Here is a 15,852-nt window from a genome sequence, read left to right as displayed (position 1 = left end):
TGTTAACAATAACCATAACCCATTATGACATAGCATAATACTTAATTACACATTAATACACATTCTTGTTCTGTTCGCTAAGTGCAAGCCCGGATGCGACCTGTTCCACAATGTTTTTTCCAGCCAGTGAAAAAACACATTCAACATGCATCTTTTCCAGAGTGTCAGCTGAGTGCAGAATGTCACTTCTGCAATCCTGCGACCTCAGACACACCAGTAGCTTCTGCTGATTTGGGTCTTTTTTTATCGTGACTTTTTCATGTAACTTTGGTGTTAAACGTAAATTAAACGTTAAAATACTGTGTGAGTACACAGAACTACTTAATTACAGTAAAGAGAGTAACCACCCCTTTTCTTTTCATTCGCCATTTCAATTCTCTGTGGACATTCAAACATATTTTGTTTTAAGCAGCTTAGCTTATTCAGGTGAAATATTTCTCATTTTTCTCACAAATCATCTCTGACGCTTTTTGCTCATTCCATCTTCAATATCTGAGTTCATCTTTGTGTTTTTTTTTTTCCTATTACTATTCTATCCTTTCTGGAGACGGATTGGGTCATACTAAATGTTGAGGACATTGTGAACTACTCAAAGTCACATAAAAAATTAATGACTTTCCTGTGGATGCTGCAGCACTTAAAATAGGACTTAACCCTTAAGGGAGGGCATGTAGGATGCTGTGACCACCATCTGTAAAGTGTTATGTACACCAAAGTATAGGGGCATTTTTAAAAGCCAAGGATTAATTATTATACTATAACATAACATAGTTAAAATAACTTAGTATTTGTGTGCAGTGTTTGGTGCAAATAGTCTAAGAACAGGAGAATACTAATACTAAAAATACTTTTAAGTATCTAAAAGCAGAACAAGGAATCAACTGATGTTTGAATCGTTTTTATTATTCAATATATCAAAGCAAATTAATACACAGCAAAATTGTGCTGAGGGCAGGCAGTGGTATCCAATTGAACAAATGAGCTCAAAGGGGAAAGTTGGATTCCTAAGACAGAGTTCAGAAGGGTGGCGCAACTTTTCTCAGTTTTTTATTTCTTTTCTTATAAAATTTTTATTGGTGGCGTGGAGCTTCATTTTTTATTGTCCCAAGTTTTCAGACAGTAAAGGACTCATAGCATGAGCATGGGTGTTAAGTCGAACAACAACAGCAGTACTTATGGAACCAGCAAAACATATTCTGGACGCAAGACCAGAGACTGCAAGCAAATGGAAGAGCATTTAATATCAGAGCAGGAATGTGTAGTTGGTCTTTTAAGCATGGTTGGTTTTCCTCAGAGACAAAAATATTGGTGTTATTACAGCAGTTTGAGGAACAGTGGTGTTTATCAGTATTGTCTTCTTGTCAGAGGACCTGAACCATGTAGGACCCTGGTGGAGTTGACTGACTCTTCATGTCAGGAAACGTGGTTTCAATGTTTCTTCTTGCTGGACTTCTCGATCATGGTTTCCACCACCATGGAAGTCTCCTCATAACCTTTAACCCTGCGGCCATCTGAGAACTTCTCCACAGACTCCACCACCTCCAACTTCTCGTAACTCATTGCGTCTGGGGTATAGCTGCCAGAGCTGGTGCTCGTGCTGGTGTTGGCGCTGGAACTGGAGCTGGAGCTGGTGCTGGCACCACGAGGCGCAGGCTTTGGAGTGGGCCCACTCTGCCTGTGGTCATCCCGGCTTTTCTTGTGTTGATCATCAGCTGGGGTAGGGTCTTTGGGGTCAAAGGAGGGAGGGACTGGACTCGGATTTTTAGAGTGAGGGTGAGGCTCTCTGCCCTTATGCTTACCTTTCCCTCCATTGTCCTTACCTTTTCCACCCTTATCATCCTTTTCTCCTCCTCCATTAGAGGGCAGAGTGGGATCGAGAGGCCTGGGGTCTACTATGGGCGGAGGAGTTGGGGGCGAGGGTATGGCGGGTGTGTAAGGCTCATAAGGAGGCATCATATCATCTCTGATAGTGACGAAGATGTGGCCGGCTGATGGTGTGGAGGTGTAGAAGCATGGATCCGGGTAGCTGCCATCGCCGGTGACAAGGACATAACGACCCTTGGTGTAGAAGTCAGCGATTGGCTCAGGCTTCTTGTACTTCCTCATTCTGTCTCTGACGATGTTACAAAGAGTGTCAAAGGCCTTGCTGATCTGAGCTCCATCTGGGACATCCTGTGGAGACACTCCAGTGAGAACAGGCCCCTGCTCTTTTCTCTTCGCCTTCTTTTCCTGCACTTCCACAGATGGGATCCCCTTCGTTTCATCATCTGGACCCTCTCCAGCTGCTCCCCCATTTCTTTCCTCCTGGCCACTGTCCATCACATCTTTCGGTGTCAGTTCTTTCTTCTTCAGGACCTTCTTGGCCAAGATTTTCTGGCGGGGCTTGATGCTAGTGATATCTTGGATAGCCTGGGTGATATCTGGACACAAATGAGGTCATAAGTCAATTAGCTGGAATTGGTGTACTAAGAAAAGACCAAAATTGTGTATGCACCAACACACCCATATGTTCTGGGATGCTAAAGATAATAAAGACATCGCTTTGTACAACTGAATCTCTAAGATAATGTATATTTGTCTCTTCCAATGGCAGCTGATTGTGTGTGCATTGTGATTCTCAATGTAAACCAGCTGGGATGTGCTCATGTCGCCCTTACCTCTCCCCCTGCTTGATGCAGTGGGTGTGTGAGTGTAGCGGTAATTAGTAGTGAACAGGGTAATGGGAGTGCCAATTATCGCTGAATTCAACCTGCAGGGGAGAAGAAAGCAGTGAAATGTCAGCCATGCAACAGCCATGCACTCAACAGCTTTACTATGTAGGGGAACCTAGTAAGGAAAACTGTAATTTAAATAAAAAAAGAGGAAACGATAGGTAACTTTAAATAACACCAATATAGCTAATCTGACACAAAAAAAACAATCTGCTTGTTGTTGTGTTAGTGCAGTAGAGGAAAACATTATGTTGTCACTCAGTGCCATCTGCTGGCTGATTCTGTACTTTACACTAGTTACAACATCAAGTGAATAAACAAACCGAGGAGTTTACATTCTACAATTACACTCATGTTACCCATGTTTGTTTGTTTTTCAACTCATGATATTCTTTAGAGTCTATAGCTTTAAACAATACTGTTTTTTCATAAATAAAGTGCTTGTGAAGAGGTACAAAATGATCCTCTTGTACCTCTTGGATGTGTGGGAAGGTCATAGAACAGCATTTAGACCTTCATGTAGGGAGATTTACATACATTTCATTCACATTTACATGACTGTACTTGAAATAAATGTTTTTGGTGGCTAGTCAAACATTTGCACTTGGGTTGCGTTGTCAAACATTATAAAGTTTTGTCTATAGCCCTGTGTTCATACCATGTACCTGGTCATTATTTGGCCATGTAAAAGCATTATGTATTGCCTTCACATTTACATTTAGACATTGGATTGACTTGGGGTCAAAATGACTAGAAATATTTTCAGCGTTCAGTGAAGAGCTCCATTCCTCCAACTGCTATTTATTTTTCTAACCTGACTGAAGTGACCCTTTCAGGTCTTCAGTCAGGCCTTGCATGCCTTTGTAAGTGCGTTTCTGTGTGTTTCAGCAAGTTGGAGGCAGTCTACCTGTTATCTTCGTTCTCGATTATCCTCTTGTACCTCTCCAGCTCATTCTCAAGTGATGTCTGGTACATGGCCAGGTGGCGACATTCACTGGTGAACTTCTCAAGGGACCTCTCAGCTTCCTCAATCTCCTTCCGCAGTGATTCGATTTGCTCGTTGTACATCTGGATCTCATTGTCATAACTCTCCTGTGTGTTTTTAATGCTTTGCTCCAACACTGCAGTCTGAAAGAAGAGACAGAGGCAAGGATTAATTAAAGGTTCCATGACATGGTGTTCTTTGGATGATTTTATATAGACCTTAGTGGTCCCCTAATACTGTATCTGAAGTCTCTTTCCTGAAATTCAGCCTTGGCGCAGAATTACAGCCACTAGAGCCAGTCCCACAATGAGCTTTCCTTAGTATGTGCCATTTCTGTAGCTATTGATGAGGAGAGAGGGGGGGGCAAGGTGGAGGGTGGGGGTGTGGCCTTGACCAACTGCCACTTTGCTCATTTGAAAGCCATGATGTCTCTCTCATGGGTGGGCCAAATTCTTTGGGCGGGCAAAGCAGAGAAAGGGGAGGTAACCTTGCTCCTTATGACCTCATTAAGGAGCAGATTCCAGATTGGCCCATCTAAGCTTTCATTTTCTGAAAGGCAGAGCAGGATACCCAGGGCTCGGTTTATACCTATCACCATATCTAGCCACTGGGGGACCATAGGCAGGCTGGGGGAATGCATATTAATGTTAAAAAACCTCATAAAGTGAACTTTTCATGCCATGGGACCTTTAAGAAATTACGATTTAAAAACATTACAAAGCCCCTTGAAATGTAACGTCATTAATAGTAACACTAGTTTAGTATGTGTTGCTGATGAAAAGTGAGAAGTCAAGAAAAATTATGAACAAATAAAAGCAGAATTTAATTTGTGTCCAACACAGGGATTAATTCTGCAGTATTTCATACAACATTGTGCAAAGGAAACCAGTTTTCAGACAAATAAAACAAAAATGTATTGATGTAAAACAATGTGACCACCCTATAGAGGCTTACAATGTGATCATTGAAGGCTTCTATAGGGTCCAAAGAGATATATGATGCCTAATATAAGCAGAGTGAAGAGCATAATTTGTGCAGATAACAGAGGTACAGTATGTCGTTAGTCAAAACCTGTAGGAACAAAGCAGCCAAGCAAAGAAACACTCAAGTTGAAGATCAATGCAGCCACTAAATTTGAATGTGTGATATTTCATTTTATTGCACTAAAGCAGTCCTGTGTTTTTAATTTCCTATAAGAAACACTGTCTTCACTTAACCTATAACTACACTGCTAGGTACAGTGATAAGATGGCTATGGCTGACATCTAGTGGTACTTCTGCAGCATTTATTAGCACGTGTTTTCATGTTTCAATCAATAAATCCCTAATAGTTATCTTCTTAACAGTTTTTCGATAATAAGGTACACCACAGCCTATGGGTTAGCCTCCAAAGTTTAGAGATGCAATGATTAGTTGATTAATCTATTAGTTGATTGACAGAAAATTAATTGGCAATTTTAATTGCTTAATTGTTTAAGTAATTTTTAAAGCAAAAATGTCATAGATCCACTGGTTCCAACTGCTCAAATTTAAATATATATTCAGTTTTTTTCTGGTTAATTGGTGGTAAAGGTCAAAATATAAAGTGGAAAACATGTAATGTATTCAAGTGAAACCTCCTGTTGTCATGGTGAGTGTGTGACCCACCTCAGCCTGTAGACGTTGTTTCTGGCCCTGCAGCTGACAGAGGGCGCTCTTATATTCCTCCAGCTGACTTTGCAGCCCTGGCACTTTCCTTTGTGCCAGCAGCTTCTCCTGTTCCTTTAAACATTGAGGAAAAATCAATGAGAACATGCAGACAAGCACAGTGTGTCTCCAAAGTCTAAGCCTGCCATCTTAGGAAATAAATGATTAAACTAACCTTATGCCATTTATTTGATTAACAATTATAACAATTATAAATAATTAGTTTGTAACATTCTATCAAAATGGGCAGCCTGTTGATATCATACTAACCCGCTCATGAGAATGTGTTGAAATGGGCCAATATGCCAAAATCTCTGTATAAATAAGTGACAAAATAAAGAAAAAGACCACATAAAGTGGCTTAGTTGGGTGTTGCCAGAACAGCTTCTTTGAAACTTTAAAGTTAACAGCAATTTATCCAAAATAATACCATCATCAGGTGTTATAATTATGATATTGCAGGGCATTGCCTAACAACATCTCCCCTATGTGTTTAAAGCGCCCATATTATGCTCATTTTCAGGTTCATAATTGTATTTTAAGGTTGTACCAGAATAGGTTTACATGGTTTAATTTTCAAAAAACACCATATTTTTGTTGTACTGCACAGCTCTCTCTCACTGCTGCAGCTCCTCTTTTCACCTTGTCTCTGTTTTAGCTACAGAGTGAGACCTCTTTTCTTCTTCTTCTGTACTATCTTTGATTGCACTCGCACATGTGCAGTAGCTCAGATGTAGATCATGTCAGCTAGCTCCATAGACAGTAAAAGAAAGCCTGTTTCTCCGACTTCAGTCAGTTACAAGGCAGGGTTAGCTGGGAGACTTCTAAACGAGGGCGCACATGTAAGTAGTTCTTTTGTAGATTATGGTGAACTTGTGTGTGTGTTGTAGCAGTGCTTTGTTATTGAGAACGAGTTAGCATAACGCTAGCACGCTAACACTAGCGTGCTAACGCTAGCATGCTAACGCTAGCATGCTAACGGCTGCGGTTAGCCAGCTCGTTTCGGCTTGTGACGTAGAAAGCCGTGCCGATTTTGACCAGCTCATCCGGAGACTGAAGGCAGGACACATTCAGAAACCGTATCTCACTCAAAACAGCATGGATGGATTTTTTTCAAAGTTTGTATGCGTGTGGAAGCACCAGAGACACAAAATAACACCCCAAATCCCAGAAAAAGTGATTTTTTTCATAATATGGGCACTTTAAATGTGTTGTTATCTGGTGACTAACAAGGCAGCACTATAGGATTAAGATGATTTCCATACTCATTAAGTTTCTGTTATGTTTTCATCTCCGCCCACTGAGATTTAACTCAACCAATTAATTTCTGCAGCTCTACCTCTGAGAAATATTTGTGTAAATAAATAAAACTTCACAAATGCCAGTCACTGTGGCATAGTTCCCTTAAAAAATTAGCATGCACAGTCGTTCTTCCTGGCTTCCTTATGTGTCCTGACACAATCAAAGCGCTGGCCTGTCCATTTGTCTTGTTTGGTTTGACTGTCTGTGCTTTTTGCACATGCACACACTCACGTATACACAGTAAAAAACAGGCACAGGCGACCAACTGGACTGAGAAGGCAGTAACCTCATCAACTCCAGACACGTAGCCAGAGCTGACATACATGCAAACACCATCTTCTCCCCCCCCTCCCCCAGGGACTGCAGCACACACAGTGACAAAATTAATGACCTCACCTCAGAGATGCCCGCTGACACATTGGGAGCAAGGGGAAGTGTCTGGTTGATTTGCTTTAAAATGTTTACATAGGTCTGGATCTCTGCAAGGTTCTAGAGAAAGGTAATATGAAAGGAAAACATAAAATATATAACTCAGCAAAAGGAAGAACATCCTAAGCTGTACCATTTTGCAAAAAAACCTTATCTGCTCTGCTCACAAACCTCTTGCTTAGGGAGTTTTGTGACCTTTAGTCAAAATAGACATTACCCTCCCCTTGCCAGTAATATTTTTTCTATGACCCCCCAAAACAATTTCAAAAAAAGGCATGACCCTCCCCCAACAATTTATCAATACCTTCTGCACTGATTTGCAATTGGCAAAAATATACAGATTACCATTGCTTTTTTAAAACCATGACATACATGAGTAAACCTCTGCATTCTCATCTGACGCATCACACTCCTCTGTTATGGTGTGGGGCCATTTTAGTAGATTTACTCACTAACGTTGTTGTTGAAACACAATAAGCATGGAAACTAAATGCACACTTCCTGCATTACTTCAAATACTAAGTTACTCCTCTAACTAGTATTCACATGAAATAAAGCAAAGCACTCTGGGTAATATTCAACACACAAACTGGTTGCTTTGGACTCGTCACTAGGCTTCCTCCACTTCGCCGTTTAAACAAAGTGGAATAAACGTAAGTCCAAATCTACACAAAACCCGCAATCAATTAGTAAGCTGACATCAAATGTGGCATTTAGGAAACCTTTTTTGTAACCTTAGGACGGTAAGATGTCCAGACTAGCAACATTCATTCAGCAGTATATGAAATCAGATGTATTACCTACCACCATTTAGTTGTTTTGTGTTATTTAGCTAAGATATTTATAAAATATCTGGTCATGCCAGACATAATTATTCCACTCATTTTTTAAACAATGAAATTATTCGTTTCAGCCACCAGGGGGGCAGTGCTCCCCGTACCCCACAGCCAAACTCATGGGTCAGACCCATCTGGTAGCGAAGGACGGCCGAGACTAAGAGCTACATGGAAAAATATGCACCAAACAAGCTACTTTGAAATTTTGCTGTTTCTATGAATACAAAAGTTGGGTAACCACCCCCCCCGCCCTTCATGACTAAAAAAATGTTGGATGACCCTCCCCTCAACAAATAATAAAAAGACATGACCCTCCCCTATTTCCTCCGGTGGTCCATTCCATAAATACCGAACGGTCCCTTATTTACTTTGCACTCAGGTGGGAGAATTAGTATCCAACGAAAGGCTTTCATTTAGCTGAAATATATTTATAAATGGTGCTTGCATTTTGTTTTACAGCAAAGGGAGTTTCTTTTTAAAAAGTGTGAACTTCGACTCAGTAATAAAGAAGATATATATTTCCTCTTTTCAGGTGGTGACTTCATATCTCAGGACCACAAGCCCAATATTCATGAGAGACGGATCCCTATTCTTTCCCACATAATATACCAACAGTAGTGCCCTTTGATATGCTATCTCAATATTGCAGAGTCACGGATTAATTCATCACCAAAAGTAGTATTGGGTGAAAATAAAAGAAGGGAGAAATTGCTCAGGCAAGAATGTCTATGGAAAGTGCGTCTGATGCATTATGTAACAGTTTTCTTTTGTCTCAGTATTTGTGGCTGCTGTGTTGCACCTTCAAGCCATTTCTACTGCACAGTGGGTAATATTTCAGTTTTTGTCTATCCTCTGTGCTTTACTGCCATTATGTCAATGCCTGTCAAGAGCGGAGTTACATTTTCCTCTGTAATCGTTTCCTCGCTCACATCACAGAAGGTAAATTGTTGCTAGAGCCCCAAGTACATCATAACACATCCTTTGGCGCCCATGCAAGGTTTTGTGCTTGTCATTTGAGGAGTAGTGGCCTGAGGTCAGGAGTGTTCAAAAGCAACAAAAAGAAAAATGCACACTGACTCACATACTGTGGATTAGGTTTATCGGCTGACTGTGAGTTATCCATACAAAATGTACCACCCTGAGATCAAAGATACTGTCAAAAAGAACAATACGGCACAATTAAAAAATGTGGTCATCCTTTGAGCAATGTGTCAGAGATATAAACTGCTATGAAGGAATTATTAAAGCATTGAGCATCAATGCAATTGTTCACTGTCACTTTAGTACGTATCTTTGCTCTAGCTTGAAAACATATTGATTTATATACACTTATAAAGCCCACAACACTCTCCCCTTGGCCACTGACAATTGATTTCCAGTAGTATGCTAGCTTTATAAAAGGTACATATTGCATATTGTATATAAGCATAGCAGACTTTTCACAGAATAGACTAATAACACATAGCATTTACAGAAAAAAATAATTTCCAATACTGTCTCTTTGTGCAACTCTATCTCCCAGAAATGTTATGTATATACTAATGATTTGCAAAAATATGCTTTAAGAGAACTGTAGTGTCACCTGAATTGCGTTTCTTATCAACATAATAAGAAAACGTTTTTGATAAAGGTATCTAGCAAGTGGCAAAATGTTCTTTGTGAACATTTCTGCAAAACATTGACTCGCAACCAATTTAATTTGTTTTTGCCACAATATTTAGCCTGGTATTGCTACTGATTCGCAAATGAGTAACCTCTCAGGTTATTTTATCATTTAATTTTCGATACTAACCGTGCAGACCTAAATGCTTCTGGATGCAATTGAATAGACTTGGTTGGGGTGGTGCTTGGTCCATTTTTAATCAGGAAAAATGGCAGTTTGGTCACCACTGTTCTTAAATTACAGCTAAACAGTACACTAAAATGTGTTTCTGTAAACATTTGAGCAATACTGTAGCAGAATCTGGATTCATATTTGATAAAACTCTGCCTAGTTTGGCAGTTTGATCTAAGTTTTTTTGAGCCTGGTGCGTTGCACTAGAAGGACTGACCTACAAGACGGTGAAATTAATCTGTCAATCATTGTCTCAAACCCGCCACATATTAGATAAATACTAGTGATTGGTCCGCCCAGGGCCTGGTCGGCTGAAAATCTCTCTAAACGGGAGGGGAGCCAGACGTATCTGTCAGAGTAAATGAAATATGAGCTGGCAGATTCATCTGGTTTCCAGGCTACACAATATCCACTCTTGCATTACAGTATCTGCTCATAGTTAAACCTACGTTTTTTGGGCACTCAAAGCATTTGATTAAGGTTAGGGAAAGACTGTGGTCTGGTTGGTCTATTTCAAAAGTCAAAAGTGACTTGAATCATGAGATAAGACATGTTTGCATTACTAAAACTTAACTTAAACCTAAACCAAAGTGCTTTTTGTAACCTAGTGGGACTCAGTAGGTGAAGGCCAGTGACCAGTGTCCAGTGTTATGCAACTGAACAAAACCCCTTTTTTTTTTCAAAATGTGTTTACCAAAACAATTAGTGATATATAAGCATACTTTCTAGGACGCAGGGTTTCTCTGTGGGCTTTTATTTTATATTATAATATTTATTAAAATACATATACTGTACTGTGCAATAGAAATGCATAAATACTTGTGAAAAAAACACAAACAATAAACAGAAAATACAAGCTACGTGCCATAAATCCTAAGGAAAGGCACACAACCATCCAGGGCCGGTTCTAGCCCTTTGGTTGCCTTAGGCGAGATTGAGTTTTGTGCCCCCCCCCCCGCCCCCAGTCTCACATTGCCAGATCTCCACAGCGCTGTGTCAGCAATAGAGTAGCAATGTATGTTCATTTTAGTTTCTAGCTTCCATGTAAGTTAGATGGCACCAACATTTGGTCTAATCATAACTGGTCTGGCAACCCAAAGGCCAGTGTTTTGTTTCCAGATTTGTGAGCATGGTGACTTATGATGGGGGGGTCTGGGGGTCCACCCCTTGAACATTTTGAGCATTAAATACTTCATTTCCTGCATTCTGGTGAATTTATATGCATGTGCATTTTTTTTTTTACCTTTTTCTGAATCAATTTATGCTGGGAATATCTTTATCTAAAGGGAAACAGAGATTACAATCCAAATATAAAAACATAATAGAATATTTTGCAGTAAGGCTCTCAGGCATTCTGTGTTTTATTCTCAATGTTTCTAATTATATCTGAGTCAGCACACATGTAACCTAGGCATCATTTACTATTCCCACTTTTGCTTCTTTTGTTGAGGAAGTAACCACCTTAAATGTGCATATTAAAATTATTCACCTGAATGATACATGAATTCATTTTAATGAGCTAATAAACCCCTCGACTGTAATATTTCAGATGTGTTTGAGCAAGATTTCTGCTCATGTTCAAAACTTTATGCACATTCAAAATACAGCAAATCTCATCTGTGTTCTCTGAGGTTTGGAGGAGTTGTGATATTGTGAGAAAAATAAAGTGATAATACAATAGACTATTACAAGAATAAAGTCACTATATTTCAGAAAATAATCCACCTGCACCATAGTCTGCTGTGCATTACGTGATTGCTCTGTTGATACGGTAGATCTCAGACCTCCTGACAGACACAGAGCCCCGCTTGAGACGCTGGTCTCTGAATGAGATAGTTTAGGGAAGTGGCTGTAGGCTACGCTGCTACATCGGAGGTGGAAACAATACTACGCAGAAATAGGGACACATCTGCAGCAGCATGCCCACAGCAGAGCGCGTCCATTATAAACCTGAAGCTGCACAGACCAGGGAAGGTGCGCTTGCAGCAGCTCCGTGTCTGTGCAGCTGCTCGTCTCTATTTTTACAGCGAGAGTGGACACTAAGCGACGCACAGGTCTGCTTCAGAGGTCCGTGTGTTTGAGTTTGACCCGTAGAATGGAAAAGTCGCGTAATGAAAGGTTGACAAGTAAACGTGTGGCTGAGGGGGCGCCCTAGGATGATCATGTATAATGATGATCAATAAACACGTTTTATTTCGCTTGTCGTTCTGATTCTATTATTAATGGGAAGTAGACCTAAGGGCGACACGGCGCCCCCAACACTTTTGACGCCCTAGGCAATCGCCTAGGTCGCCTATAGCAATCGCCGGCCCTGCAACCATCCATAACCACATGTCTAATAACTCTTAAGGAACTAATTCTCCTTGGATGTATTGAACAGAGACTACTGTCTGTTTGAAGGAGGTTTTATTAAAAGACATTTTTTTTAAATGTAGGGAGACATTTGCAGGTGGTTAGTTTTGTTGATGCTACTGTATCAAACAATTCTTTTGAACTAGCAGTGAGATCTCATCGAGATCTTACGGTAATGGCTTCCTATCAAAAAATATGTATTGTATTTTAGAAGTTGTTTGAGACTATAGAGTTGAACAGTAATTCAGTTTCCATTTTTGGTTTCGCTAATCTTGATCATTTACCATTAGTGCCACTGACCTTCTTGTGTCTATCTCTGGTCGAGTTGATGTCATCCTGCAGGAACTGTGATTGGATCTGGTACTCCAGGTTTCTCAACAGAGAACTGTCAGCCTCCTGCAGGAAAAGAGAAGAACAAGCAACAATAGGGGACCCAAGGGGGAAAACTGGGGAAGGTTCAGTGTGAAGTGTATTGAGTTCATCAAGAGTCAAAGAACACTGAAGCGATGTACTGCAGTCATACAAAACTCTTCACCACTCTACTGTATGTTTAATCCTAATTAATTCTGTTAGGTTTTTTACATTCAGCGATCATAAACCCCTTTTCACAATTAAATTGCAAATTAAATCTCTGTATTTCTTCAATTAATGTCTAAAATATAACAAAACCAAAATAGTAAAATCTCATTTGATTAAGTCATTACTTTTTTTTAAGTACCATGATTTGTACATCATTTTATGCAGTCTCTTGTTGCACATGCACACATTATTCCATGTTCAAATTTAAATTGAATCCATACAGTACCTTGTTTAATTGTTCCAGTGTGCCCCGTAGCTGTTCTTGATAATCACATTCATTTCTATATCTGGAACATAAAACATCTTGATTATGTGTTAATATAAAGCAGGAGGAGATACGTTATTTTATCATAATAAGCTGCAGTATTCTGTAGGAATACTTACCTTACATAACCTGTGTGTGCCAAGTAAGTCTTGTTGCATGTTTGTGATGTGTGCAAGACAGATGAACAAACTCATCTCTTTCTCCATTATATTTAGTGGAGCCATGGATAGTGGTGAGTAAGAATTTTTTTTTTTATCAGTGATTTTGGTGAACTAAACCTTTAATTTACCACGATTTAAATTATGTTTATTCACTGTCTTGTTTTATGATGACCACTATTCAGAATAAAATGAGTTTTCAGCAATATTCAGTATGATCACCTGATTTTAAGACAGTGAACTGATACATTTGACTTTGCATCCATTCTGACAATGATTATCTATTAATGTCCAGTTTCCCTGCTGATTTACCTAGTTGTATCAATTATCTGCTTTTTGTTTTTTGGGGAACCAGCACCTTCAATTTTTACGTTTACGATTAAGATTCTTTATCACATCCACTTAATTATGAAAACATTTCTATACATTTCCAATCACTCCATCTCTAAAGAAGATAAGACCAATTCACCACTCTCTTACTTGCTGGTGAATTCATCCATCATGCGGCAAGCATCCTTCAGCTCTCGCTGCAGCTTGGCATGGTCAGAAGACAGCTCCCGGATGCGCTGCCTGTTGACTTCAGTCTGCTCTGTGAAGGCCTCCTCTAGGCCACTGGCCTCTTCCATCCGCTGCAGTGTCTCCAGTTGCTTGCGGAACACGGCGTTGCGCTGCTCCAGGACTCGTGCCCTGTTGATGTACCGGGCAAAGCGGCTGTTGAGCTCCTGAAGGCTCTCCCAGCCCTGGATGGCTGAGATGCCTGCAGAGGATTCAGAGTCCACAGGTTCCTCATCGAAGACATCTGAACGCTCATACTTTTCCTTGCGCACCTCGTGCACGTAGCTGGTCTTGTACATGGTGGTACAGTACGCTTCCCTCCCGTGGGTTGGTGGTATCCCCGGAGTGCTTGTCACCTTCAGCACCTTTATTGTGTGAAAACTCGGGTGCTCACCCTTGGCTGTCTCATGCTATACTAAACGCTGCACAGCACTGGTTGGTGGCGAAATAGCCCCCAAAACCTCCCCCCAGCTGTGGCCGCGCATGCTACGAGCCTGGGGCCTTCCAGAGTTTTTTGTTTCCTTTGTGGCAGAGATTAGAAAAGCCATGCTGTTGATGACAAAGCAGAAGCAAAAAAACAAACAATTGGCTGGCCCGCGAAAGCACTGGGTTGTCACACACCATTATTTTGGTTCTTAGTCAGCTGCTTTCTAGATCCCTGTTTGATATGGCAGATTGGATGGTAGCCCACCACAGGACAGAGGCGAAATATCGTGCAGTGCAATTTGTGTGGACTGTTAATAACTATTCCTGCCAGAAGTGTTGACACAACAAACAGTTATTTTTTTGTTTACAAGTGGGTACTTGTTTACATTGTGTTTGGGGTTCATGATCTCTCATTGTTGCTCATTGTATTAGTTCTGTCTATAGCCAATAAACCCAGAAAAAACAACAACACTAAAACAAGTAGAAATATAAAATTGAACTGAGCAACTAAGGGTGCAGTCCTGATCTAAATATGTAATGAAAGTTTCAATCTGTACTACCGTTCTGTTTTAGTGGAAACAATCACATAGAAGAGCTCAAACTCAAATGCAAAGTATGTGTTGTAATATTTGGTTTTTGCTGGGAAGATGGCTCTGAAGCCAAAATATCTCAGCACTTTATTTTTTTAATAACAAGAAAGATTGTTGTTTTTCCTCATGGTGCTTTTAGCCAACATATCTATATTGTTAAATTTCCCATTTGTATTTCCATTCTGTCTTAGCCTATACTTACAATAACATTTAGCCAAGATGAGAGTAAGGGAGAGTGATAGAAAAATGAGGAAGAGAAAGAAGAGCTTCTGCTTTAGCGCGATCTCTGCAGGCTGTGCTACAAGGTCAGTCAAAATGTCCCTCTCGACAGATCTGGTAAGCTGTCTGTAAAACGGCTGAATGAAACACATGTCAAATGGCGTTACATCAGCATTTGAGTGTATTTTGGCACCAGCAAAGCCCACGGCTCAAGAGCAGACTGTGATAGCTAAGCTGCAGTATGAAAAATAAGCTACTAAACAAAAATGTTATGGACATTATGGATTTAAACTATGCTAATGTCTAATTGAATACAAAATATGTATGCTTTGCTTTTTAGTTATTTGATCAAATACATATAACCAGAGATAATGTAACCTTTACCTGCTGTACTTTTACCTAGTAAACACAAAAAACTTGGTATATGAGCTAATTTGTCAAGTGCACAAAGAAATGTAGAAGAATATGTAGAATCTAATTCTGTGGGAAACGCTGATTATGGTAATGTTATAACGTTACAACAACGTTCAACGCACTCATAAAGGTAGCTACAGTAGCTACTCGACTCAAATGCTAAGTTAGCAAGTGAAGGTTGCGTTAGCTAACGTTGCTTGCGGCTATTTCATTCGAATGAAATTACATAACATGAATAAACGTTAATAAAAGTGACTTAATGTGAATAAAACTTCAATGCATTAACTCATCCGTGAACATTATTTCTGCCTGAGTCACGTCAGGCTGATTTCAATGGAAATGGTGGTTGTTTAACAATGAAGACAACAAGTCCCATGAGGCTACTTCACAATGTCATCAAAGTTCATCTTTTGTTATTGTTTTGATTGAGGACCTATAGAGGCATAAATTGCATACTGTATATATATATATATATATATATATATATATATATATATATATATATATATAT

The 15,852-nt window shown here is 39.9% G+C and overlaps 1 protein-coding gene across 2 annotated transcripts; it reads right to left on the bottom strand.

Moving 5' to 3' along the window:
* Positions 1-917: 917 nt before the first annotated feature.
* Positions 918-14,159, bottom strand: LOC120547683 (filensin). Of its 2 annotated transcripts, none has more exons than XM_039783233.1 (8): positions 13,618-14,159; positions 12,941-13,001; positions 12,436-12,531; positions 7,081-7,173; positions 5,344-5,457; positions 3,619-3,839; positions 2,658-2,749; positions 918-2,420 (listed from the first exon to the last, which is right to left on the bottom strand). In XM_039783233.1, the coding sequence occupies exons 1-8, from the start codon at positions 13,989-13,991 to the stop codon at positions 1,429-1,431; spliced, it is 2,043 nt and encodes a 680-aa protein (XP_039639167.1). In that variant the 5' UTR covers positions 13,992-14,159; the 3' UTR covers positions 918-1,428. The 2 variants fall into 2 exon arrangements, with proteins under 2 accessions (XP_039639167.1, XP_039639168.1); XM_039783234.1 differs by having other exon boundaries at positions 12,941-13,017; positions 13,618-13,711.
* Between the last annotated feature and the right edge of the window lie 1,693 nt (positions 14,160-15,852).

This window comes from Perca fluviatilis, chromosome 19 (assembly GCF_010015445.1).
Source record: "Perca fluviatilis chromosome 19, GENO_Pfluv_1.0, whole genome shotgun sequence".
Taxonomy (NCBI): Eukaryota; Metazoa; Chordata; class Actinopteri; order Perciformes; family Percidae; genus Perca; species Perca fluviatilis.
This window is presented reverse-complemented; position numbering and strand designations above follow the sequence as displayed.

Excerpts from the sequence above, each read along its gene's own strand:
- LOC120547683 (XM_039783233.1), bottom strand. The coding sequence starts at position 13,991 with ATGTACAAGACCAGCTACGTGCACGAGGTGCGCAAGGAAAAGTATGAG. Across the intron at positions 12,532-12,940 it reads CACTGGAACAATTAAACAAG|GAGGCTGACAGTTCTCTGTT; the intron begins GTACTGTATGGA and ends CTTTTCCTGCAG. Across the intron at positions 5,458-7,080 it reads TGTCAGCGGGCATCTCTGAG|GAACAGGAGAAGCTGCTGGC; the intron begins GTGAGGTCATTA and ends CAATGTTTAAAG.